At 37.3% G+C, this 26,426-nt stretch overlaps 1 protein-coding gene across 1 annotated transcript in view; it reads left to right on the forward strand.

Annotated features, from left to right (window-relative positions):
- Window positions 1-26,426, forward strand: part of KCNH5 (potassium voltage-gated channel subfamily H member 5) — a 390,609-nt gene that overhangs the window by 71,189 nt on the left and 292,994 nt on the right. Inside the window, exon 6 of the mRNA XM_055436081.2 lies at window positions 4,732-5,124. Within this exon, the coding sequence (XP_055292056.2) occupies window positions 4,732-5,124 (393 nt within the window). The remainder of the gene's footprint in view (window positions 1-4,731; window positions 5,125-26,426) is intronic.

Here is a 26,426-nt window from a genome sequence, read left to right on the forward strand (position 1 = left end):
TTTGAAAGTACAGATTCTCTGAATTTAATTTAATATATAAAAGGAATTTAATTATTTTCTGGCATAGGGGTCTAAACATGAGTATACTGTATTTTTAACAACTTCTCTAGATGATTCTAGTTTGTAGCCAGATTTAAGAAATACTGAACTCAAGAGTGAGTCCATCTCTAGAGGAGACACCATGTATTATTCCAGGGTGCTGAGTGGGACCAATTTGTCTATTAGCACAGAGTGTAGCACCAATAATACTTTCGGGGTCCACCAGGATACCCGAATTTCTACTAGTAGTTGAAGGAAAAAAATAAAATTTTAGATAAAAAAATAGATATTCATCTTTGTAATAATGCTGTTAAAATAAAAATATAATTAAACTATATTTTTATTTAAAATGTAATTTTAAATAACATTTATACATTTATGTTACATTTATATTTAAATAAAGATAAAAATGTTAAATAAAGTATAATTTCTATTTTATCATTTTTAAGGAGGAAAGGGTCCAAAGGCAAAAGTAACAAGTGCCCATAAAGGTCCTAATGTAACCTGGCACTGAGTTTATTTTCTAAGTGTGTTTCTTTATTCTCAAACTACAGTTCAGTTCAGTTCAGTCGCTCAGTCGTGACCGACTCTCCGCGACCCCATGAATCACAGCACGCCAGGCCTCCCTGTCCATCACCAACTCCCAGAGTTCACTCAAACTCATGTCCACAGAGTCGGTGATGCCATCCAGCCATCTCATTCTCAGTCGTCCCCTTCTCCTCCCACCCCCTACCTTTCCCAGCATCAGAGTCTTTTCCAGTGAGTCAACTCGTCGCATGAGGTGGCCAAAGTATTGCAGTTTCAGCTTTAGCATCAGTCCTTCCAATGAACACCCAGGATTGATCTCCTTTAGAATGGACTGGTTGGATCTCCTCGCGGTACAAGGGACTCTCAAGAGTCTTCTCCAACACCACAGTTCAAAAGCATCAATTCTTCGGCGATCAGCTTTCTTCACAGTCCAACTCTAACATCCATACATGACCATAGGAAAAACCATAGCCTTGACTAGATGGATCTTTGTTGGCAAAGTAATGTCTCTGCTTTTTAATATACTATCAAGGTTGGTCACAACTTTCCTTCCAAGGAGCAAGCGTCTTTTAATTTCATGGCTGCAATCAGCATCTGCAGTGATTTTGGAGCCCAAAAGTATAAAGTCTGACACTGTTTCCACTGTTTTTCCATCTATTTCCCATGAAGTGATGAGACCAGATGCCATGATCTTTGTCTTCTGAATGTTGAGCTTCAAGCCAACCTTTTCACTCTCCTCTTTCACTTTCACCAAGAGGCTTTTGAGTTCCTCTTCTCTTTCTGCCATAAGGGTAGTGTCATCTGCATATCTGAGGTTATTGATATTTCTCCCAGCAATCTTGATTCCAGCTTGTGCTTCTTCCAGCCCAGCGTTCCTCATGATGTACTCTGCATATAAGTTAAATAAGCAAGGTGACAATATACAGCCTTGACGTAATCCTTTTCCTATTTGGAACCAGTCTGTTGTTCCATGTCCAGTTCTGACTGTTGCTTCCTGACCTGCATACAGGTTTCTCAAGAGGCAGGTCAGGTGGTCTGGTATTCCCATCTCTTTCAGAATTTTCTGCAGTCTATTGTGATCCACACAGTCAAAGGCTTTGGCATAGTCAATGAAGCAGAAATAGATATTTTTCTGGAACTCTCTTGCTTTCTCCATGATCCAGCGGATGTTGGCAATTTGATCTCTGGTGCCTCTGCCTTTTCTAAAACCTGCTTGAACATCTGGGAGTTCACGTTCACATATTGCTGAAGCCTGGCTTGGAGAATTTTGAGCATGACTTTACTAGCGTGTGAGATGAGTGCAATTGTGCGGTAGTTTGAGCATTCTTTGGCATTGCCTTTCTTTGGGATTGGAATGAAGACTGACCTTTTCCTTTCCTGTGGCCACTGCTGAGTTTTCCAAATTTGCTGGCATATTGAGTGCAGCACTTTCGCAGCATCATCTTTCAAGATTTGAAATAGCTCAACTGGAATTCCATCACCTCCACTAGCTTTGTTCGTAGTGATGCTTTCTAAGGCCCACTTGACTTCACATTCCAAGAGGTCTGGCTCTAGGTCAGTGATCACATTATCGTGACTATCTTGGTCTTGAAGATCTTTTTTGTACAGTTATTCTGTGTATTCTTGCCACCTCTTCTTAATATCTTCTGCTTTTGTTAGGTCCATACCATTTCTGTCCTTTATCGAGCCCATCTTTGCATGAAATGTTCCCTTGACATCTCTAATTTTCTTGAAGAGATCTCTTGTCTTTCCCATTCTGTTGTTTTCCTCTATTTCTTTGCATTGATCATTGAGGAAGGCTTTCTTATCTCTCCTTGCTATTCTTTGGAACTCTGCATTCAGATGCTTATATCTTTCCTTTTCTCCTTTGCTTTTCGCTTCTCTTCTTTTCCCAGCTATTTGTAATGCCTCCTCAGACAGCCATTCCGCCTTTTTGCATTTCTTTTCCAAGGGGATGGTCTTGGTCCCTGTCTCCTGTACAATGTCATGAACCTCCGTCCAGAGTTCATCAGGCACTCTATCTATCAGATCTAGTCCCTTAAATCTATTTCTCACTTCCACTGTATAATCATAAGGGATTTGATTTAGGTCATATCTGAATGGTCTAGTGGTTTTCCCCACTTTCTTCAATTTAAGTCTGAATTTGGCAATAAGGAGTTCATGATCTGAGCCACAGTCAGCTCCTGGTCTTTTTTTTGTAACTCTCAAACTACAGAGTGTGTAAATACAGATGGTAGAATACTAACATTGAGTATGAAGGAAATTTTCATGTTTAACACAATGATGTTTGAATGAATAGATCTGTGGTTGAAAGGTGAAGGAAAAGCCATGATTCTATAGGAGTCTGTATATGTAATTCTGTGTCTCAACATGAAACTTAACCTACCTATAGGATAACTTGTTGCTAAGTAATTTAAGATCTTGTGGAAAAAGCATTACCGGGGTACTGATAGCATAAATATGTAAAAATCTTTATAAATAATTCTTATAACTCCCAAACGTAACACAATAATTATAATACACATCTAAAGAGAATATCAGTGATTTTTTAACATTTCAAAATAGCAATGATGATATTATATGCTTAGTTTTCAGTTGTATGAGTTATATGTATGAGAGACTTCAGGATAAGTCTCAAATTTCAAAAAACGCTGGTTTCCTTATTTTGCTTTGTTGCATATAGATTACAGGCTAACAGGTATTTTTGTTTACATCTCTTTGTTCATTGACATAAATTTAGTGCATTTATGATTTTATAATTTGAACTTGTTGACTCCTACTTTCTGGTTCCCATTAGTCTTAGGGACACTTAATAATTGAATGTATAAGATGGTAAATGGGCTGAAAATATTGTTCATTAAAGTCCCACTTATAAACTCCTTAATACACAGGTTTACTCAGCTATAGCTTCATTGTGGCATGAAGCAGAGGTGTTCAACCTGCTTCTTCAACTCCTTTTCACAATTTCCATGCTCCAGGTTCTGGAAGGAAGTGCTAAGTCCTGTGTTTGTTACCTTTTCCGAGGGTTGCCCAGACCTCTGCTCTTGCACTGTCATCTGCTTTTTCTCATTGTCTCTTTACTGAGACCTAATCAGAATAAGTCAGGGTTGATATAACCTTGTATGGAAAATTGTCAATTTGTCAAAAAGGTATGGAGAAAGAAACCTGAGTATTTAGAATTTTTTTCTAAAGGAAATTTGTGTCTGAGCAGGAAATCCAATATTCTTTAAATCTGATTGAAAGGGAAACGGGAAAGCAGGCTATACCATTTATAGCTCTGATACTGCTGTGCCCGTCATTAGGGCCCTGGCTGAGTCCCATGCAACAGCAAGATCACCAATAGTGGGGCCCTGAGGTTCAGCAAAGCCTTTAGAATCAAAGTTAAGCTCCTTCAAGTCCCAAATATATAAAGATGGATGATGGTGAGCCATGCTAATAACAGCTGGACAGTCTGTGAGATGTGTGATTCTAGGCACCTTTGCCCACTGAATGTGCAGAAGGCACTTCCAGTAGTGGATGTCCAGCAGTGCTGTGGATCAGTGTTGGTGCTGGAGGAGGTCATCGAGAGGATGGGACTGCCAGGTGATCCTTGAACTGGACCCAGGCAATTGGAAGCTCCTTACCCCCTCCCTTGTCCTTGAAATGTACTTTCTGCCCACGATTCCCATTGTGGGAGCCATTTTCAAAGATACAACCTTGAGAGAGTTAACTGTGGTTGAGACTGTCTGGACTGTATATGTGACTGAAGTCAGTTAAACCTCTGTATAAACTTTTAAGATTTGGTGGGTGGGTTCTGAGACCTCTGGTTTTGTGGCTGCCCAATAAAACCTTGTAAGTTCCCTTGCCTATGAAAACTGCCACCTGCCAATCTGGAGTGATCTGCCTTTCTTTGGTCTCTTTCTGTCCTCCGTGTGTGGGGATGAGTTTCTGAATGAGTTGGCCATGGGAGAGGAAGTCAAAGGGAATGGCAGACAGATCAACTTCAATAGAGTGATTGGACTTGTAGTGACTTTGGACGAACCTTGATACAACTCAGGAGAAGAGATATAATTACAGAGCATGGCTGGCTTTGAAACCAGTGGTTTGTCTGCCAGAAAATTTGAATTCATTACTAACTTTGCAGAGATGTCCGGGTCACTTATAAATACATTTTGTCTCTTTTAGGTTCTTCAGCTGGGATCAGATATCCTTCCTCAGTATAAGCAAGAAGCGCCAAAGACGCCACCACACATTATTTTACACTATTGTGCTTTCAAAACAACTTGGGATTGGGTGATTTTAATTCTTACCTTCTACACCGCCATTATGGTTCCTTACAACGTCTCCTTCAAAACGAAGCAGAACAACATAGCCTGGCTGGTGCTGGACAGTGTGGTGGACGTTATTTTTCTGGTTGACATTGTTTTAAATTTTCACACAACCTTTGTGGGACCTGGTGGAGAGGTTATTTCTGACCCCAAGTTGATAAGGATGAATTATCTGAAAACTTGGTTTGTGATCGATCTGTTGTCTTGTTTACCTTATGACATCATCAATGCCTTTGAAAATGTGGATGAGGTAAGTTTCTGTTTTTGTGTTTTTTAGTACTTTAATCACATGTTTTGAGAAAATTAGGGTAAGAGGAGTTTATAAATAACCTAAACTTCTTCATAGTCACCACTTTCAACCTTCATCCTACTAAATACCTGCCATGAATGATCATATTTTATTACTTTATAATTTTTATTCACTCTTTAAAAAATTTCTGATTGAAAATACTAGGAAATGGCTATGGTTATGTTTGAAAGAGGAGAAGAAAAGCCACAGCCTTTGAAGTCAAATATGGTTTATGAACTGGACAGTTGATTGAAAGATAATGAGATAGATGTATTTTTTGGGAAAACAGTAGCATTTTAAAACTCTGTGCACTGAGAGATGTTTTGACTCCTCCCCTCCAGATACATACAGTGCTTGTGTTAACAAAAAGATCCAAGAAGCTTTTATGGTAGAGAAATTCTTGAAGTTTTGCCTTTTTGGTTTCTTTTCTTTTTCTTTTATAGGTTTGCTTTAAGTTTTGCCTAATCATTTGTGGTTAGAGACGGTATTAGATGACTTCTGATATCTGGTCTAATTCAAAATTTTGCTTATTCAGTGTCATCTGTACAACTAGAAATATTAAAGCATATGTACTGAACTGTGGTGTTGGAGAAGACTCTTGAGAGTCCCTTGGACTGCAAGGAGATCCACCCAGTCCATTCTAAAGGAGATCAATCCTGGGTGTTCATTGGAAGGACTGATGCTAAAGCTGAAACTCCAATACTTTGGCCACCTCATGCGATGAGTTGACTCACTGGAAAAGACTGTGATGCTGGGAAAGGTTGGGGGCGGGAGGAGAAGGGGACGACCGAGAATGAGATGGCTGGATGGCATCACCGACTCTGTGGACATGAGTTTGAGTGAACTCCGGCAGTTAGTGATGGACAGGGAAGCCTGGCGTGCTGTGATTCACGGGGTCGCGGAGAGTTGGACACGACTGAGCGACTGAACTGACTGACTGACTGACTGACTGTCTTAATGACCATTTCATCCAGAGCTTCTTAGTTTCTAACTTAGTTGTGGATGATTTTCAACTTGCTATACCAAGGATGTATATCAATGAATCAATATAGAATGTATCTGTTTTTAAAATGTGTTCATAATAATAATAATTACAAACTTAATTTCCCTAAAGATTCTAGACTGTTCAGATAGAAAAATCTCCGCTACATTGTTGTCATTCTGTGTGTGTTGGGAAGTAGATTGCAACTTTTCTTCAAGATCTTTTTCCATAAAGATTTCTGCATTGAATCAACTTTAATTATACTAAAAATATTTCCAGAAAGTTTACCATAGACATTGTATTTTGATGCTATACACATGACTGTTAATTTAAAAATTCAAGGAAAAAAATCATAGTAATTTGTTTCTAATTTTAAATTCCACCTACATCAAGCTTTTAAGGTATATTTCTTTCCTATTTCCATTCTGGAAGGATTGATAGGGGTTAATTTTAAAAATGCTAATCTTATGATAAGAAGATAATAAGTAGTATTTATATGTTCACTTACTAAATAGATTAATATATTAAGATCAGTGCATTAAGATTTCCATTATTTAGAACATTGGCATGAAGATTTTAATACAAATAATCAAAAGATTGGTTTAGTTCACAGAAAAGAAAATAAATTAGATTGCATAATAATAAATGCATCTAATATACTATATAAATATATGACAATATCCTCAGACTTATTAATATGAAGGAAAATGCAAAGTAAACTTATAGACTATACTGACATACCATCAGTTATCACACACACTGGGTTGGAGAATATGGTGTCTGAGAATGTGTACTTCTCAGATCTCCCTTCATGGAAACCTGCTGCATGAAGCACAGTTAGGGGCTTCCTGGAAGTGGCTCCTGGTTTGGAAAAGACATTCTTTATCGTCCCTTTCAAACTCATCATTCAGTGATATCACACTGTCAACCTGGTAGCTTGAAACTGGCTACAATGGGAGTATTTACACCCTTAAAGTGGCAAATGCTATGAATAAAGGCTTAAAAATCTTTCTATGGCATTAGTTGTTAATCATTTACCAATATACCACTGAATACAGTTGACTGACACTTGCTATGGCTTTCTGATCTGCTGTGGGTCACAGTTCAAAGCTGTTTCCCCAAGGCTGCACTCAACCAATGACTAAGAATAGTGGTAATATTATGATTGGGCTTATCAGGTGGCTCAGTGGTAAAGAATCCACTTGCCAAGCAGGAGACATGAGTTTGATCCCTGAGTTGGGAAGATTCCCTGGAGAAGGAAGTGGCAATCCATTCCAGTATTCTTGCCTGGAAAATCCCATGAACAGAAGAGCCTGGCTACAGTCTGTGGAGTTGCAAAGAGTCAGACACGACTTAGCGACGAAACCACCACCACCAATATTATAATTAGTCTACTCCTGCTCAATGGAGAACTCTGCTGAGCAGCTTTTGCCCTTGAACCCCCATTTACCTGTGCTGTGGTTGAGGCTCTTTCTACACAATTCTTCCTTTCATCTTCATAGGTTTCAGACGTGCATTGTGGTCAGAAGACTCCTCCCTCCTTTCTCCTTCATAGGCATTTATCTCAGTGAAAGTCTTGCATATCTAACCCTGACTTGGCATCACTCGGCAAGGGATCTGAATTGATACAGTGATGGTATGAAGTCTCTTATACATTGCTCAAGGGAATACTGGTAAAACTTACATGAAGACTGATTGGCAATATCTAATTTTTTAAAAGAGAAGACCCTAGAGACAACCACTTTCAGACTGTTTAGGGGATTCTTTTCATATTTGCTTCCATCACCAAACAGCAAGACTGTGTACTTACCCCTTTTGTCTTTGCAGTTTTGGGACTTGTCTTTGACTTCTCACTATCAAATTGGAGGTTTCAGCCTCTTTCTCCCTGCCCTCACCGTATCCATGCACTTATTTCCATCACCTCATTCTCACAATATAGATATACCATCCTTTTGGTTCCATAAATAGTGTTTATATCATTATGTCTACAAATATGCTATTTATGACTGAAAGTGAAAGTAAAAGTTGCTCAGTTGTGTTCGACTCTTTGTGACCCCATGGACTATACTGTCCATGGAATTCTCCAGGCCAGAATACTACAGAATACTTTCCCTTCTCCAGGGGATCTTCTCAACCCAGGGACTGAACCCATATCTCCCTCATTGCAGGCAGATTCTTTACCAGCTGAGCCACAAGGGAAGCTCATTTATAATTGAACCTTCAACATATAGTGATTACTTTTCCTCTTCTGTACTTTCCATTTTCCTGAGAGTTGATAATTGTCTGGTTTTATCATTTGCTTTCTTTTATGTACTCATTACTCACTCAACCACTAAACTCTGTGCCAATTGTCTAAAGCTCCCTTCCTTACATCGATGTAGGCAATATCCTATCAACATCATTTTCTTAAACAGATCTCTGTTCATCCTACTCTCCCACCTGATGGACAGTTTGACTATCTGTAATATTCTAGGCCACTGATAATTTCTCCTCAGATTTTGAAGGACATGGTGCCATTACAGTCTACCTTCTAATAATTCTTGTAAGAAACTTTGAGGCATTGTGACCTATTTTCTCTTTCTGGAAATTTGATATATCTTCTCTGTCTAGGGTTCTGAATCTTTCCAGTACTATGCTTTATTGTGAGTTCATTTTCATCCATTTTGCTGGGCACTGTCTGGGTAGTCTTTTCCATCTGGAAAAGCATGTCTTCTGTTTCAAACTTTTTTCTTATGATTTTTCTCCCATCTCCTTTCCCGCTCTTCTCTGTTCTCTCTCTTGTTGAAATTCCTTTTATTCTAATACCTACTGCTGCTGCTGCTAAGTCACTTCAGTCATGTCCGACTCTGTGTAACCCCATAGACGGAAGCCCACCAGGCTCTCCCGTCCCTGGGATTCTCCAGGCAAGAACACTGGAGTGGGTTGCCATTTCCTTCTCCAATGTGTGAAAGTGAAAAGTGAAAGTGAAGTCGCTCAGTCGTGTCTGATCCTTAGCGACCCCATGGACTGCAGCCCACCAGGCTCCTCCATCCATGGGATTTTCTAGGCAAGAGTACTGGAGTGGCTTTCCTTGTTTTCTGGTCCTTTATCTTTTTGCTATACTTTCTCAACATCATTTTCCAACTTTTTTTGTAACTAATAATGCCTTTATTTTCCCCTTAAAGTTTGTTTGGTTTGATACTAAGACCTAAAGTAGCATTTGTATATTACTTGATATATGTATTTCTATCGTTTAACTTTTCATCATTCTAGATCATTATACTCTAGTTGTATCTTTTGTAAATAGTCTATGCATTCTGAGAGTTTCTCTAACTTTGAAGTTTAGTCTGTTTACATTTATTGTAATTAATTACTTTTTGATTTATGTAGAGCATCTTATTTTCCACTCTAAAATGTGTTTCATTCACTTTTCTCTCTCTCTTTTACTTTATTCTTCTTCTTTTCTGCCATTTTTTGGATTGACTGAATTTTTAAAATCTTCTGGATTCCCTCTAATAGATTGGAAGTTTTTGTATTAATTGATTGCTCTTAATATTTTTATCTTCAGTATTTGACTTCTAAGTATCTTTGCCCTTCTAAATAAATCAAGGACCTCTGTTTGCCTTCTCATTTTTCAAACTGGTTTTGTCTTATATTTTGGTTCCACATTTTTTTCAAGTTTCTCTTTCAATTATTGGGTGACTTCTTTAGGACTTTGTTTATTGTGAGCCTTTGGGATGGTGACTATAGATTTCAGTTTCCGTATCTGTAAAAAAAAAAGGGAAGGGATGCTTGACTAATTTATTTCACTAGATGGTTTTAAAGAGTTGATGGAAAAATAAATATGAATGATTTTTGTTTGTAGAATTGTGCATGTCTTAGGGGATATTATTGTTTCACTTGTGTGTGTCTATTTTCTCAGCTTGGTGACAAGCCCTGTGATGGTTAGGAATGCGTTCCATCTCCTTGGCAGTTCTTCACTGCTTACTGCATATTGGTGACTCACCGACCCGAAGTAATAAAGTGTTAGTAAGGTTTTAGTAGATTGTACAAGGACATAAAACAAAATAGAAGTTAAAAATGAGGAATTGAGCAACTGGTAGCTTGGGAATAGGAGAATATGAGTCTGAAGATCACAGCTTACTCCTTTAACATAATATGGTGCAAAATAATTTAGGATGTAATGACATTTTCATATTCAAGAGTGTCTCAGATGACATGCTTTCTGAAGACAACTTGATTTACTAGGAATTCACGAACTGGATATGTCATTCTTTAAGAGAACTGTGAGGCTGGGAAGATAGAGTCCATTGAAGGAAATAATTCTGTTTGAAAAGAAATAATATCAATTTCCTAGATAATGTAATGGGGGTAAAAGACATTATTACAAGGAATCTAGGAATAAAAACAAACTCCTTTGAAGTAAGTATTTGAATACAGCTCTGGGAGGTCTAGGGAGCTTGATATCTGGGAGGTTAGGGGGAACTGAATTATAAGACATCATAGAAATATGGGGCAGCTGCAGGTGACAGTTTGGTAGACTAAATGGAATTAGGAAACATGATACTTGGGGAATTCAGGGGACAATGAGTGGTATTTCTAGTCAAGGCTGTGGTTTTTCCTGTGGTCATGTATGGATGTGAGAGTTGGACTGTGCCGAAGAATTGATGCTTTTGAACTGTGGTGCTAGAGAAGACTCTGAGACTCCCTTGGACTGCAAGGAGATCCAACCAGTCCATTCTAAAGGAGATCAATCCTGGGTGTTCATTGGAAGGACTGATGCTAAAGCTGAAACTCCAATACTTTGGCCACCTCATGTGACAGGTTGACTCACTGGAAAAGACTCTGATGCTGGGAGTGATTGGGGGCGGGAGGAGATGGGGACGACAGATAATGAGATGGCTGGATGGCATCACCGACTCTGTGGACATGAGTTTGAGTGAACTCCGGGAGTTGGTGATGGACAGGGAGGCCTGGCTTGCTGTGATTCATGGGGTCGCAAAGAGTCGGACACGACTGAGCGACTGAACTGAACTGAACTGAACTGAACTGAAACACAATAAACCAGGTAGAACAAATTGAAATTGGAAAAGTGATCACTAATGAAATGTTTCAGGAGACAAAATGATCGAGCCAGAAACTGCTAGGTGGAAGTATTACAAATATTTTTAATTTCCAGAAAAGTTTAGGAAAATCATTTTCTAAATTATAATTTTTCTTGATTTATGCTTATCAAATGGGCACATTCAGTTCAGTTCAGGTCAGTTGCTCAGTCGGGTCCAACTCTTTGTGACCCCATGAATCACAGCACGCCAGGCCTCCCTGTCCATCACCAAGTCCTGGAGTCCACCCAAACCCATGTCCATCGAGTCGGTGATGCCATCCAGCCATCTCATCCTCTGTTGTCCCCTTCTCCTCCTGCCCCCAATCCCTCCCAGCATCAGGATCTTTTCCAATGAGTCAGCTCTTCACATCAGGTGGCCAAAGTATTGGAGTTTCAGCTTCAACATCAGTACTTCCAATGAAAAATGGGCACATACATCATTTCATTTTATCATATCTGTTTATATATCAAATTTTTATCTCTTATCTAGACATCAAAGCAAAAAATTGAAAATCAAAGCTAATTGTATTCATATATTTATTTTGTCACTTTTGAGAAATTTCAGACCCTCCATTAAGGATATATTGGAAATTGCTGTTTAATAGAATTTGATCATCATTACTTTTTCATTAAAACCTTTAGATAATTGAAAATAATGTTTGAGTGGTATAGGAGAGGATTTCATAGTATTTGTTTTTAGTTTTACTAGTTTTAATCTTATCAAATCCATAGAAACATTGCCAAGTCATGTTATAATTATTGATTTTTCTTATTAGTGTGATAATAAGACTTTTTTAAAGAGCCGTCTTAGATTCACAGCAAAATTGAATAGAAGCTACAGAGACTTCCCGTAACAGAGGTTGCCCCCACACATGCATAACCTCCCCCGTTATCGACACCCCCCACCAGAATGAAACTACAGTGACACATCAGGTAGTTCAAAGTCCATAGTTTACAGTAGGGTTCACTCATGGTGTTGTGCATTTTATGGATTTTGACAAATGCATAAGGGCATATTGTAGGATCAAACAGAGTAGTGTCACTGTCCTAAAACTCTGTGCTCTGCCTCTTCATCCCTTCTTCCTTCCTAACCTCTAGCAACCACTGATCCTTTTACTATCTCTATAGTTTTACATTTTCCAGAATGTCATATAGTTGGAATCCTACAGTAGAAAGCCTTTTCAGATTGACATCTCTCAGTTCAGTTCAGTTCAGTTCAGTCGCTCAGTCGTGTCCAACTCTCCGCGACCCCACGAATCACAGAACGCCAGGCCTCCCTGTCCATCACCAACTCCCAGAGTACACTCAAACTCATGTCCACAGAGTCGGTGATGCCATCCAGCCATCTCATTCTCCGTCGTCCCCTTCTCCTCCCGCCCCCAACCTTTCTCAGCATCAGAGTCTTTTCCAGTGAGTCAATTCGTCGCATGAGGTGGCCAAAGTATTGCAGTTTCAGCTTTAGCATCAGTCCCTCCAATGAACATCCAGGATTGATCTCCTTTAGAATGGACTGGTTTCATCTCCTTGCAGTATAAGGGACTCTCAAGAGTCTTCTCCAACACCACAGATCAAAAACATCGATTCTTCGGCAATCAGCTTTCTTCACAGTCCAACTCTCACATCCATACATGACCACGGGAAAAACCATTGCCTTGACTAGACGGACCTTGGTTGGCAAAGTAATGTCTCTGCTTTTTAATTTACTATCAAGGTTGGTCATAACTTTCCTTCCAAGGAGCAAGCGTCTTTTAATTTCATGACTGCAATCAGCATCTGCAGTGAGTTTGGAGCCCAAAAAAAGAAAGTCTGACACTGTTTCCACTGTTTCCCCATCTATTTCCCATGAAGTGATGGGACCAGATGCCATGATCTTTGTTTTCTGAATGTTGAGCTTCAAGCCAACCTTTTCACTCTCCTCTTTCACTTTCATCAAGAGGCTTTTGAGTTCCTCTTCACTTTCTGCCATAAGGGTAGTGACATCTCTCACTTAATAATATTTAACGTTCTTCCATGTTTTTTCATGGCTGATAGTTAATTTGAGTCCTGATTAATATTCCACTGCCTGGACATATCAAGTTTATTTTTCCATTCACGTACTACTGAAGGGTATTTTGATTGCTCCCAAATTTGGGTAATTATGAATAAAGCTACTATAAACTTTTGAGTGTAGGTTTTTGTGTAGGCAAAACCTTTTGGGTAAATCATCAATTTGTTTGGGTGAATATCAAAGAGCATGGTTGCTGGATCATGTGGTAAAAATATGTTTAGTCAATGGCAACCCACTCCAGTACTCTTGCCTGGAAAATCCCATGGACGGAGGAGCCTGGTGGGCTGCCGTCTGTGGGGTCACACAGAGTTGGACACGACTGAAGCGACTTAGCAGCAGCCAAACTATTTTTCAAAGTGGTTTTCACCATTTTGCGTTTCCATCAACAATGAATGACAGTTCCTATTGACTCACATTCTCACCTGTTTTTGGCATTATTAATGTTTTGGATTTTAGCCATTCTAGGACTTGTGATATCTTGTTTTAATTTGTGATTTTCTAATGATACATGAGGGGACTTTCCAGCTGGTCCTAGTGGTAAAGAACCTGTCTGCCAGAGCAGGAGATGTAAGAGACGTGCATTTGATCCCTGAGTCAGAAAGACCCCTGAAGGAGGGCATGGCAACCCATTCCAGGATGCTTGCCTGGAGAATCCCATGGATAGAGGAGTCTGCTTGGGCTATGGTCCATGGAGTCACAAAGAGTCAGACATGACTGAAGTGACTTAGCATGCATGCACAGTGATATATGAACATATTTTCATATGCTTATTTGCCATCTGAGTATCTCCTTTTGTCAGGTGTCTGTTCAGATCTTTTGCTCATTTTTAATGGGGTTGTTAATTTTATTATTGTTGAGTTTAAGAGTTCTTTGCATATTTTGGGTAATACTCCTTTATTATTTGCACATGTTTTTTGCAAATATTTTCTTCTAGTCTGTGGCTTGTCTTCTCATTCTTTTGACAGTATTTTTCACAGAGCAACATTTTTAATTTTAGAGAATTCCAGTTTATTATTTCTTTCATGGATTGTACCTTTGGTGGTACATCTGAAAAATGATTGATCAAGGTCACCTAGGTTTTCTCCCACATTATCTTCTTAGAGCTTTACAGTTTATATTTTATTTTTATGTTTATGATCTGTTTTATTTTATTTTTTGAAGGCTATAAGGTCTGTGACTAGATTCATTTTTTTTCCCCATTGGATGTCCATGTGTTCTATCAAAATTTGTTGAAAAACTATCTTTTCTTTATTGTATTTCTTTTGCTCCTTTGTCAAAGGTAAATTGACTATATTTATGGGGTTCTATTTCTAGGCTCTCTATTTTGTACCATTGATCCATTTGTTTATTTTTTTCCACCAGTACCACACTGTCTTGGTTACTGCAGCTTTATAGCAAGTATTGAATTTGAGTGTCTGTCCTCTGACTTTCACTCTGTGTTGACTATTTTGCAGTTTATATTCCTCCATATAATCTTTACAGTTTATTGATATATACAGTATATTGATATATATATACTTGATGGAATTCTGATTGAGATTACATTGTAGCTTTAGATCAAGTCTAGAATAACTGACATCTTCACAATATTGAATGCTTCTGTCCATAAACAAGACCTATTGCTCCATTTATTTAGTTCTTTGATTTCTTTCATCAGTTTCATAGGTTTCCTAGTATACAGCCTGTACGTATTTTGTTAGATTTATACCTAGGTTTTTTATGCTAATATAAATGGTATCGTGTTTTTAATTTTAAATTCCACTTGTTCATTGTTGGTATATAGGAAAGTGATTGGCTTTTGTGTATTGACCATATATCCTGCAAACTTCCTTTAATTGCTAATTAGTTCCAGACTCCTCCTCCCTCTGACTACCCCCAGGTCATTGTTTGGATTTTCTGTGTCCGACTATTACGTCATCTCTAAAGAAAGATATTTTTTTCCCTTCCTAATCTGTATACCTGTTATTTTCTTTTTTTTACAATATGATATAATCTGTAGGGTTTTGTAGATATTCTTTTTCAAGTTGAGAAATTCTTCTCTGTAGCTAGCTTTTTGAGACTTTTTTTATCATGAATAAGTGCTGCATTTTGTCAGATGCTTTTACTGCATCTATTGATATAAACATATGACTTTTTCTTCTTTAGTCTGTGATGTTATTGATTACATTAATTGATTTTTGATTGTTGAACCAACAATGCATACCTAGGATAAATCTTACTTGGCCATACTGTATGATTATTTCTATATATTGTTGGATTTGATTTGCTAGTGTTTTGTTAAGATTTCTGCATCTATGTATTAGAGATATTCATTTGTAGTATTCTTTTCTCATACTGTATTTGTGTATTGGTATTTGAGTAAAGCTGGCCTCTTAAAACTGGGTTAGAAAGTATTATTTCTGCTTCTTTTCTGGAAGAGACTATAGAGAATTGGTATAATTTTTTACTTAAATATTTGGTAGAATTCACTTATGAGTTAATCTGGCTTTGATGCTATGTATTTTGGAAGATTATTAATTATTAACTCAATTTGTTTAACAGATATAATTCTCTTCAAATAATTATTTTTGTGTGTACATTTGAGTTTTGGTACATTGTGTCTTTCAAGGAATTGATCCATTTCATTTTGATTATCAAATTTATGGGCACAGAGTTGTTCATATTGTTCTATTGTTGTTGTAGTTATTATTATTGCAATTGTTATACTTTAATTGTCTATAACATCTGTAGTGATGTCCTCTCTTTCATTTCTCATGTTAGTAATTATGTCCTCTTTTGTTCTTGGTTAGTGTGGCTAGAGGTTTTACAATTTTATTGATGCTTTCAAAGAAAAAGCTTTTGAATTTTTGTTGATCTTCTCTACTGATTTCCTGTTTTCAATTTCATGGATTTTTGCTCTAATTTCAATATTTTTTTTTCTTCTTATTACTTTGGATTTAATTTGCTTTTCTTTTTCTAGTTTGCTAAGCTTAGAAATTTAGGTTATTCAAAAGAGACATAGGTATATAGAACAGTCTTTGGGACTCTGTGGGAGAGGGTGAAGGTGGGATGATTTGGGATAATGGCATTGTAGCATGTATATTATTATATGTGAAATGAATCACCAGTCCAGGTTTGACACATGATACAGGATGCTTGGGGCTGGTGCACGGGGATGACCTGGAGGGAGGATATGGGGAAGAGGGAGGTGGGAGGTGGGTTCAAGAAAGGGAACACATGTACACCCGGGGCGGATTCATGTCACTGTATGGCAAAACCAACCAATATATTAATGTAAGGTAATTTGCCTCCAATAAAATAAAAAAAATAAAAAGAAATTTAGGTTATTGATTTAACTTCTTTATTACTTTTTAATATATGCATTCTAAGCTATAAATTTTCCTCTGAGTACTGCTTTGCTACATCCCACAAATTTTGATAAGTTGTATTTTCAGTTTCATGTAATTCAAAGAACAATACATTTTTCTTGATATTTCTTCTCTGATCCATATTTTATTTATAAATGTGTTGTTTAATTTCTACATATTTTTGTATTCTCCAGTTATATTTGTTATTGATTTCTAGTTTAATTTCACTGTGATCCAAAAGCAGCTGTTGTATGATTTCTATTGTCTTAAATTTGTTAAGGTGTGTTTTATAGCCCAGGATATGGTTTATATTGGTAAATGTTTCACATCAGCTTTTTTTTTTTGCTGTTATTATCTAGTCAAGTTCAGTTCAGTTCAGTCACTCAGTTGCGTCCATGAATTACAGCACGCCAGGCCTCCCTGTTCATCACCAACTCCCGGAGTTTACCCAAACTCATGTCCATCGAGTCGGTGATGCCTTCCAGCCATCTCCTCTGTTGTCCCCTTCTCCTCCTGCCCCCAATCCCTCCCAGCATCAGGGTCTTTTCCAATGTGTCAGCTCTTCGCATGAGGTGGCCAAAGTATTGGAGTTTCAGCTTCAGCATCAGTCCTTCCAATGAACACTCAGGACTGATCTCCTTTAGGATGGACTGGTTGGATCTCCTTGCAGTCCAAGGGACTGACAAGAGTCTTCTCTAACACCACAGTTCAAAAGCATCAGTTCTTCGGTGCTCAACTTTCTTCATAGTCCAACAAAGATGTCAATAATAGACTGTTGATTGGTGGTACCATTGCCTTCCACTATGTCCTTACTGATTTCCTGCCTCTTAGATCTGACCATCTCTGACAGAGGGATGTTGAAGTCTGTAAAGATAGTAGTGGATTAATCTCATTTGTACTTGAAGTTCTATTAGTTTTTGTTAGGTTCATGCATGCAAGAATTGTTATACCTTCTTGGAGAATTTATCCCTTTATCATTTATATAGCATTCCTCTTTATCTCTGATAAATTTACTCAACTCTGAAAAGTATAAGATGTTTCTGGATGTGCTGTTTTTTATTACATGTATTATCTGTGGTGAAATATATTATTTCTGGGAGGATTTTACCTTCTCCATGGGACTTTCTCCATTTAAGTTTTTTTTTTTCTTTTTAGTTTCTTAGTAGTTTGCTTTAAAAACTTTTGCTGCAATTTTAAGTCCTAGTTACCTACCAGGTCTTTACTTAAGAAAGCCCACTAATAATCCTAGAGCTTCTAATAACAAAAAAAAACATTTATGGATTGGATTAGTGGTTTACTAACACTCATCTTTCATCTGTATGCTCAGGGGAAGGTTTATGGGTGACCCTATTTTTTATGCTTCAATTTTACTTCAAGGTAAGAGGTCAAATACAACAAAGATCTTTAGAAAACTGAGGGTTAGGCCCTGTGCTCATTTCTGGTGGAATGAAAAATAGACCTATGCTTCTTCAGCGCAAAGATTCTATCTTCCTAATATCTTGGATTTGCAGTTCCTGGAACATAGTTGTCACACTATATATATTTCTATTGAAGTGAATGAGGCAAAAACCATTTCTTGTTAGTAATGAAAAAGACAGGGAGGGACAAGGACAATCTTTATGACACAACCTTATCTGTGACCCAAAATCCTCCACTCATAATATCTAGCATTATCCTTTGGCTACTTTGCTCAACTCTCCATTCATAAGTTTCTTTTCATAAATTTTCATATAAATAATCTTCCAGTCAGATGTCCTACCCTACCAACTTTCAATGCATGTTTAGGGGTTACCAAAGGGTTTAGATCCCCAAGCTGGGATCTCCCACTACAAGTACAAAGCATTGTGGACAAATGAATGCAAAGATGTACAAGGCTTAGTCACTGAACTCAAATGTACCTACCTTCTAGCTTGAGAGTAAAACCTTTGCACAAACTATTAAAAAGTGTGAATAAAAGAGAAGTCAGTGTGAAAGAGGAGATGGGAAAGGATTTGGGAAATGGATGAGAATCAGCCACAGATTTCAAATTGGAGCAGAGTGGCAGTAGGTTGAACTTTTAAATTCTTTTCCAAGTGGGATTGGTGGCACAGAATGTTATCAAGTTGGGATAATAAGAAGGTTTAAAGATAGATATCCTTCTTATATTTGAAAAAACTGGTGATGTTCCAGGAGTATATTTTGCATTAACTTTCTACAGAGACAAAAACAATCTATTTAACTGAGTAAATTAGCTTTGGGAGGATAGGAAGTTATAAGCGAAGAGGACAGCTTGAGATTCCTTTATTTGATTTTGTTGCTTACATAAATAGAAATTTTTATGTGTACTGATCTTCATTCATGGTAAATGCTTCCTATTGTTAAGCATTAGGAAACAATTCTGATGTAAAGACAAAGAAGGGTGAAATATATTACAATATGTATACTATAACTCTTAAAAATTTTACCTTAATTAACCATGGATACTTGCTTAGAAATTGCTCTTTACTATTTGTATAATAATTATCACTATGCTGAGAATTCATCATTTCCTCATTCTTCTTTGAAGGAAGTTCTAAACCTCCATTCCTACTCCATTTAGTCTTTTTATTACTTTATTTTATGCTATGATTTTCTCTCTGCTTTCACACATAACACATGCTGACTAACAGGGAACATGGTTACCTTTATATCGAAATTTTTTATCCTTAAGAAATTTGTTCATTACACATTGTGGATAAAGGGTTAAAAAACCATTTCTCCTTCATGACAGCTTTACCTTTGGTCAGCTATCTTCCATTCTTCCTCTGGGAACTGATGAAGGAAATATGCTATTCATGTTTCTAGGCAATATTACTTATATTTAAAGTAATATTTGATATATATATATATGATTTATATATATATATATCTGATGGGTAAATTTCATCTGAACTGTGAAGAACTTTTAATGAGCTATAAATAACTTGACAAGGACACCATAGCTTAAAGGTTTCCTGACTGATACAATTCTGAGCCTATCTCTTGTGGAACTCTGAAAGTTATACCTGTATTGTCATTATAGGTACTAAGTTAAATAGGGCATGAAGCATCAAAAGCTAGAACTACAAACACAATTCATTGATAAGACAAAGCTGAGTTGAATTTATTGCTTACCGTTGGATGGGAGAACACTATCTCGCAAAGATTTGGTAGCATCTCAGACATTTGATAGTATCTTCTCAGAAAATGAGAGAATTTATTGGGAACTGGAAGTTTGATTTAAGGTGGATCTTTCAAATCAGGAAAGGTTTAGGAGAGTAAGCTTTGTTAGAATTGGGTAAGGTTTAAGAATCATGATACCATAGTCCAGGATTGGTGAAAACAGTAAGGTGATGATTTTGAGGAAAAATGTTCAAAGAATCTTAGGGCTTAAACTGTTGATGCTTTCCACTGAAGAGTTAATGCGTCTTTGGGTAGTTCCTATAATACGTAATAAAACTATTTGCCTGGGCAGAAGTCCTAAAGAATAAGATCATGCTAAGGAAGACATGAATAGTACCAAGTCATGTCAATATAGATGGCTAATTATGGTTTCAATTTTCTGTGTCCAAGCTAAGTATGGGGCTAGACAATTTTAGTTCTTAAGATTTTTAGAGTAAGATGGATTCAGTACCGACCAGTTGAGTCTTATTTGCTCACTTCTGATTTGTCCCCTGGTGGAAAGTTCACAAGGAACATAGCTCTGAGGACTGCAATAAAGACTGCTCTGAAGTCAGATCCTGTGGAAGAAGATGTCTTGTGTACCTCTACTCATAAGCAGTGATTTCTGCCCTATATCATTTTTTCTTAATATATACATTTTATTGAAGTAAAGTTGACTTACAAATTTCAGGTGCACAGCAAGGAGATTCAGTTATACATATACACATATGTTATTTTTCAGATTATTTTCCATTATAAGTTATTATAAAATATTTACTTTAAGTCCATGTGCTATACAGTAAAACTTTGTTGCTTGTTGCATATCTGTCGTTTAAATTAGAAATCTAACATTCTATTCATGCTAAGTCAAACAAGTGGAATCAAAATGTCATAAGTTTTTTAGTGAGGCAAAAATTCATAAATTTTCTAAAATATATATAGTATACATACTATTTATATATAGTGTACAAAAAGTTTTCTACTATGCTTGATAAAGCCTTGCAAAAGAACATAAAAAAAGAGATGGAGCAATTGGAAAATATAAATGAAATGAAATGGGGGCATTGAATATGAAATAGAAAAAGTGAAACAAGCTAGGTAAGGTAGAAGATCATCATATAGTCCAGTTGTTTTTAAACATAGCTGCTCATTAGAAACATATCTGGAACTTTGGAGAAAAAAAGTAATACCTGAGCTTTGTATTTTTCAGAAAAAATTCCAAGATAATCCTGATATGCATCTGGATTTTAAAAAGTGATTACAGATTTTTCCATTAAATGGTAGTTTTGGTGATATATAATTCCATTTTTTTTTGTTGAATTTATCATGATAAATTCTTGCAAGACAAGATAGTGATTTATTTCTCAACACAAAAGGTAAACTAATATCTACCAATTGTATATTAAAGTTTATTTTATGCAATCATATCTTATCTATTTGGGAGACTGTCTTGTTAAAATGAGACTTCTTTTTCAGTTCAGTTCAGTTCAGTCACTTGGTCATGTCCGACTCTTTGCGACCCCAGGAACTGCAGCATGCCAGGCCTCCTTGTTCATCACCAACTCCTGGAGTTTACTCAAACTCATGTCCATTGAGTCGGTGATGCCATCCAAACATCTCATCCTCTGTTGTCCCCTTCTCCTCCCACCTTCAATCTTTCCCAGCATCAGGATCTTTCCCAATGAGTCAGTTCTTTGCATCAGATGGCCAAAGTACTGGAGTTTTGGCTTCAGCATCACTCCTTCCAATGAATATTCAGGACTGATTTCCTTTAGGATGGACTGGTTGGATCTCCTTGCAGTCCAAGGGACTCTCAAGAGTCTTCTCCAACACCACAGTTCAAAAGCATCAATTCTTCAGCACTAAACTTTCTTTATAGTCCAAATCTCACATCCATACATGACTACTGGAAAAAACATAGCTTTGACTAGATGGACCTTTGTTGGCAAACTAGTTTCTGCTTTTTAATATGCTGTCTAGGTTAGTCATAACTTTTCTTCCAAGGAGCAAGCATCTTTTGATTTCATGGCTGCAGTCACCATCTGCAGTGATTTTGAAGACCCCAAAAATAAAGTCTGTCACTGTTTCCACTGTTTCCCCATCTATTTGCTTGAAATGATGGAACCAGATGCCAAATATGTATTTATTTTGCCCCCATTTTATGTCAAACAAGTGTGAAATAATGTGCTCATAAATACATATGCTTTCCTCACATTTGTATCAGTTAGCATTTTTTCCCTGCATGACAAACTACTCCAAAACTTTATGGATAATTCTATCACCATTTATTTAACTCATTTGTCTGTGTTCTGAGTGATTCTTCAGGCTTTGGCTAGGTTTGGCTTTTTTCAACTACGTTCACCCACGCATCCATGGTAGCTTGCTGAGATGGCTGGTGGCTAGCTGATCGGGGATGGCGCATATGGATAACTCAGAGGACTGTTCTTATGACCTCTCATCCTCCTCAAACCTAGTGGCCATTCTTCATATGACAACTTAGAATGGCCATAGTTTCTAAGACCATGATTAGAGGTTATGCTTCTTGAGGTCTAGGCTTGGAACTGACACAGATGTCACTTACACTACATTCTGTTGGCCAAAGTAGATCATAAAGCCAGCCTAGACTCAAGTCAAGATGTGGAAATAGAGTATCTTTTGTTGGGAGAGGTTGCAAAGGGTATAGATACAGGGAAGGAAATGACTGCAGCTGCTTTTTTCAAACAATCTCACACATCCTATGTGAGAGAATGTTAGATGTAGGTGGAGAACCAAGCAACTGGATATTATAAGTCTGTATTCCTGTTCTCTCAACCCACTTAATTGTCATATGTCCTTGGACAAGTTCTTTGATCACTTCTTTTCTGTTTATGATGCAATGGGGAAAGAAGGTTGGAAAGAATACTAGGTGAGTTATCTATTATCCTTGTCTCTGATGAGAGAATTGATTTGTATTTTAAATGGATTTATCATTGCAAGGCATTATTTTTATGCTAACGACACCCCATGTACTTTTAATGTGGGAATTCACAAAAATACCTTGAAGTGTAAATAACAATGAGATATCTCCAGGATATTGTTTTCTGTGCTCTCATGGCTTAAGGGGCTTGTCAAGTAGGGAAATTGGCTAGAAGGGAAGGCTGATGACTGAAGGTTCTCCATTAGCCCTGCTGTGTTCTATTATGCATTTGATGTGTTTGATATTCTCTTCCACCCGTGGAGCCCCAGGGATTTGTGAGCTCAGAGGTTGGGACAGAGGCAAAATGCCACTGGAGTACAGATGAGGGCACAGAAAAGACTGGAAAGCATGCAGTGAAATTAAGCAGAAAATGAATGAGCAGACAAAACTGGTGGAAAGTACAGAATCAAGAGCTTGTTATAAATAGGTGGTAGTACAGAGAAAGTAATTTTATTTTGGACAATTAAAGTATCCAGTATTACCACATGGGTTAAATTAAAATTCCCAACAGGGGATTAAGTATAATTTGAGACCCAATCTAAAGTTTATGAGGGTGAGTTATAAAATAAGTAAAATCTTATTTTGGATTGAGTTGAATATGACTCCTCTTCCCCTCTCTCCAAATCATATGATGCAGAAGAAATCATTAATCCAGATTATGTACTGTGGTGAAATGTTAACCTTAATGACACAACAGTGACTAATGGATTTTTCTTAAGACTTTTTTTCTGATATTTAAATACACTGTACTTTAGAAATTCCATCAATCTTACAATCATAAGTAGAGTTCGAGGGATTTTCGCAAAGCAAACACACCTAGTAATTCTTAGTAATGCCATATTAGGAAACAGTGTATTGCCAGAGCCCATTCAGGCCTTACATAGTCACAACCCCTCCCCAAACAAAGAAAGCAACTTTGACTTCTGATGACTTCTAATCCCTAAGAGTAGTTCCATTTGTTTTTAAACTTTTATAAATGGAATCATTCAGTATATACGCTTTTGTTCAATATGATACTTTTTAGATTTATTCTTGTTATTTCATATAATTCTAGTTTGTTCATGTTTATTTCTGGATAGTGTTTCATCGAGTGAATATGCAATGATATTTAAAATGATTTCTACCAGAGATGGACATTTGGATCGTTTCAAGTTTTAAGTATTTCATCAAGTTTTAAAAGAAAGTTATTTAACTTTGAATTTTGATTATAGTGATTGCAGTAAATTTTTTTTGGATACAAAACAATGGAGTATGATATAGTTGGGAAAAAAAACCACCTTTCCAAATAAAACAAACTTCCTTATTTCTGTATTGCTTATTTTGAATAACAGTTTCTGGTTTCATAAGTAGATGAAAGGGATACTGTAGACAAATTAAAAGGTGAAATTTTGGGGTTGTTTTTGAGAGCAAAAAGTTTGGTTTGACTGGAACATTATTGTTCAGCAAAGTCATGGTTGGAAATGACCCAGCAGTTTAGAGATGGGCTTGTAGACCTTGAAGGCCAGTAGAAGAGATTGTGTTTAATGTCTATGATGAGCCCCTGGAGGATAAATTTGATATTGTCTTCTAGGATGATTATTATTGCAATGATTATTGTGGCTGAGGACAGGAAGACTGCTGCTGTTGGCTATCATGGGAACTGCATGTAGAATCTGAAGACTAGGTCTGAGTGATGCTTCCATTCCTTACTAGCTGTATGACTTTTGACAGGTTGTTTAACCTGTCTGAGCTTCAGTGTCCTCCTATGAACAATGGAGATAGGAGTCCTGATATTGTGAGGATGAAATGAGTTGGTCCATGTTAGAGAACTGTAGATTCTCTTGGGTTCTAGGGCCTTCACAGACTCCTAAGGGGGTCACTGCTGTGCCTGGGTGGGAATAAGATGAAAGCAAGCTATATAATCTTCTTGATTCAATGTTCTAGAGAATGCTTGTGTTTAAGCCAATACTGTGAATACTAATGTGATTAGTTAAATAATATATTATGCTCTAGATATAGTGAGGTTTAGAATGAGGTCAGATAGTGAAATGGTTAGGAACAAGGAGTGTGGATGAGACTGTCTATATTTGAATCCTGGCTCCTCCTCTTACCAGTTGCATAAACTTAGCCAAATTGCTATACTTAATTTTTCTAGGCTATGTTTTAGCAGTGATACCTATCATATAGGATTGTTAACTACGCCACCTCCCTGACCCGTGACACATTCAATTCATCACACTCACAAATACTTGTGTTGTAAAAAGTTTTTCATATATTACTGAATATATTGATTGCTTAACATATTACTGTATGCCAAGCTTTGGAATACAATATGCCAACAAATTTGGAAAACTCAGCAGTGGCCACAGGACTGGAAGAGGTCAGTTTTCATTCCAAAACCAAAGAAAGGCCATGCAAAAAAGTGTAGAAACTAATACACAATTGCACTCATTTCACATGCTAGCAAGGTCATGCTCAAAATCCTCCAAGCTAGGATTCAACAGTACATGAACCAACAACTTCCAGATGGACAAGCTGGGTTTAATTGAAAAAAGGCAGAGGAAAGAGAGATCAAATTGCCAAAATTCATTGGATCATAGAAAAAGCAAAAGATTCCAGAAAAACATCTACTTCTGCCTCATTGACTATGCTGAAGGCTTTGACTGTGTGGATCACGCAAACTGTGGAATATTCTTAAAGAGATGGGAATAAACTGCATAAACCGACCTCCTTACCTGCCTCCTGAGAAACCTGTATGCAGGTCAAAAAGCAAAACTAGAGCCGGACGTGGAACAACAGAATTGTTCAAAATTGGGAAAGGAGTGTTTCAAGGCTGTATATTGTCTTCCTGCTTATTTTACTTATATGCAGAGTACGTCATGTGAAATGCCAGGCTGACTGAATCACAAGCTGGGATCAAGATTGCCAGGAGAAATATCAGAAACCTCAGATATGCAGATGGTGCCACTTTTAGGGCAGAAAGTGAAGAGAAACTAAAGAGCCTCTTGATGAAAGTAAAAGAGGAGAGTGAAAAAGCTGGCTTAAAACTCAACATTCAAAAAAAGAAGATCATGGCATCCGGTCCTATCACTTCATGCAATATAGATGGGGAAACAATGGAAACAGTAAAGGATTTTGTTTTCTTGGGCTCCAAAATAACTGGATGGTGACTGCAGCCATGAAATTAAAAGATGCTTGTTCCTTGAAAGAAAAGCTATGACAAACCTAGACAGTATATTAAAAAGCAGAGACATTACTTTGCTGACAAAGGTCCATACAGTCAAAGCTATGGTTTTTCCTGTAGTCATGTACAGATGTAAGAGCTGGACCATAATGAAGGCTGAGTACCTAAGAACTGATGTTTTTGACTGTGGTGTTAGAGAAGACTCTTTAGAGTCCCTTGGACTGCAAGGAGATCAGACCAGTCAATCATAAAGGAAATCAGTCTTGAATATTCATTGGAAGGACTGATGCTGAAGCTGAAGTTCCGATACTTTGGCCACCTGATGTGAGGAGCTGACTCATTAGAACAGACCCTGATGCTGGGAAAGATTGAGGGCAGGAAGGAAAAGGGGACAACAGAGGTTGAGATGGTTGGATGGCATCAAAAACTCAATGGACATGAGTTTGAGCAAGCTCTGGAAGATAATGCAGGACAGGGAAGCCTGGTGTGCTGTAGTCCATGGGGTCGCAAATAGTTGGACATGACT

This window comes from Moschus berezovskii, chromosome 9 (assembly GCF_049115385.1).
Source record: "Moschus berezovskii isolate FMDL1 chromosome 9, NW_MosBer_1.0, whole genome shotgun sequence".
Taxonomy (NCBI): Eukaryota; Metazoa; Chordata; class Mammalia; order Artiodactyla; family Moschidae; genus Moschus; species Moschus berezovskii.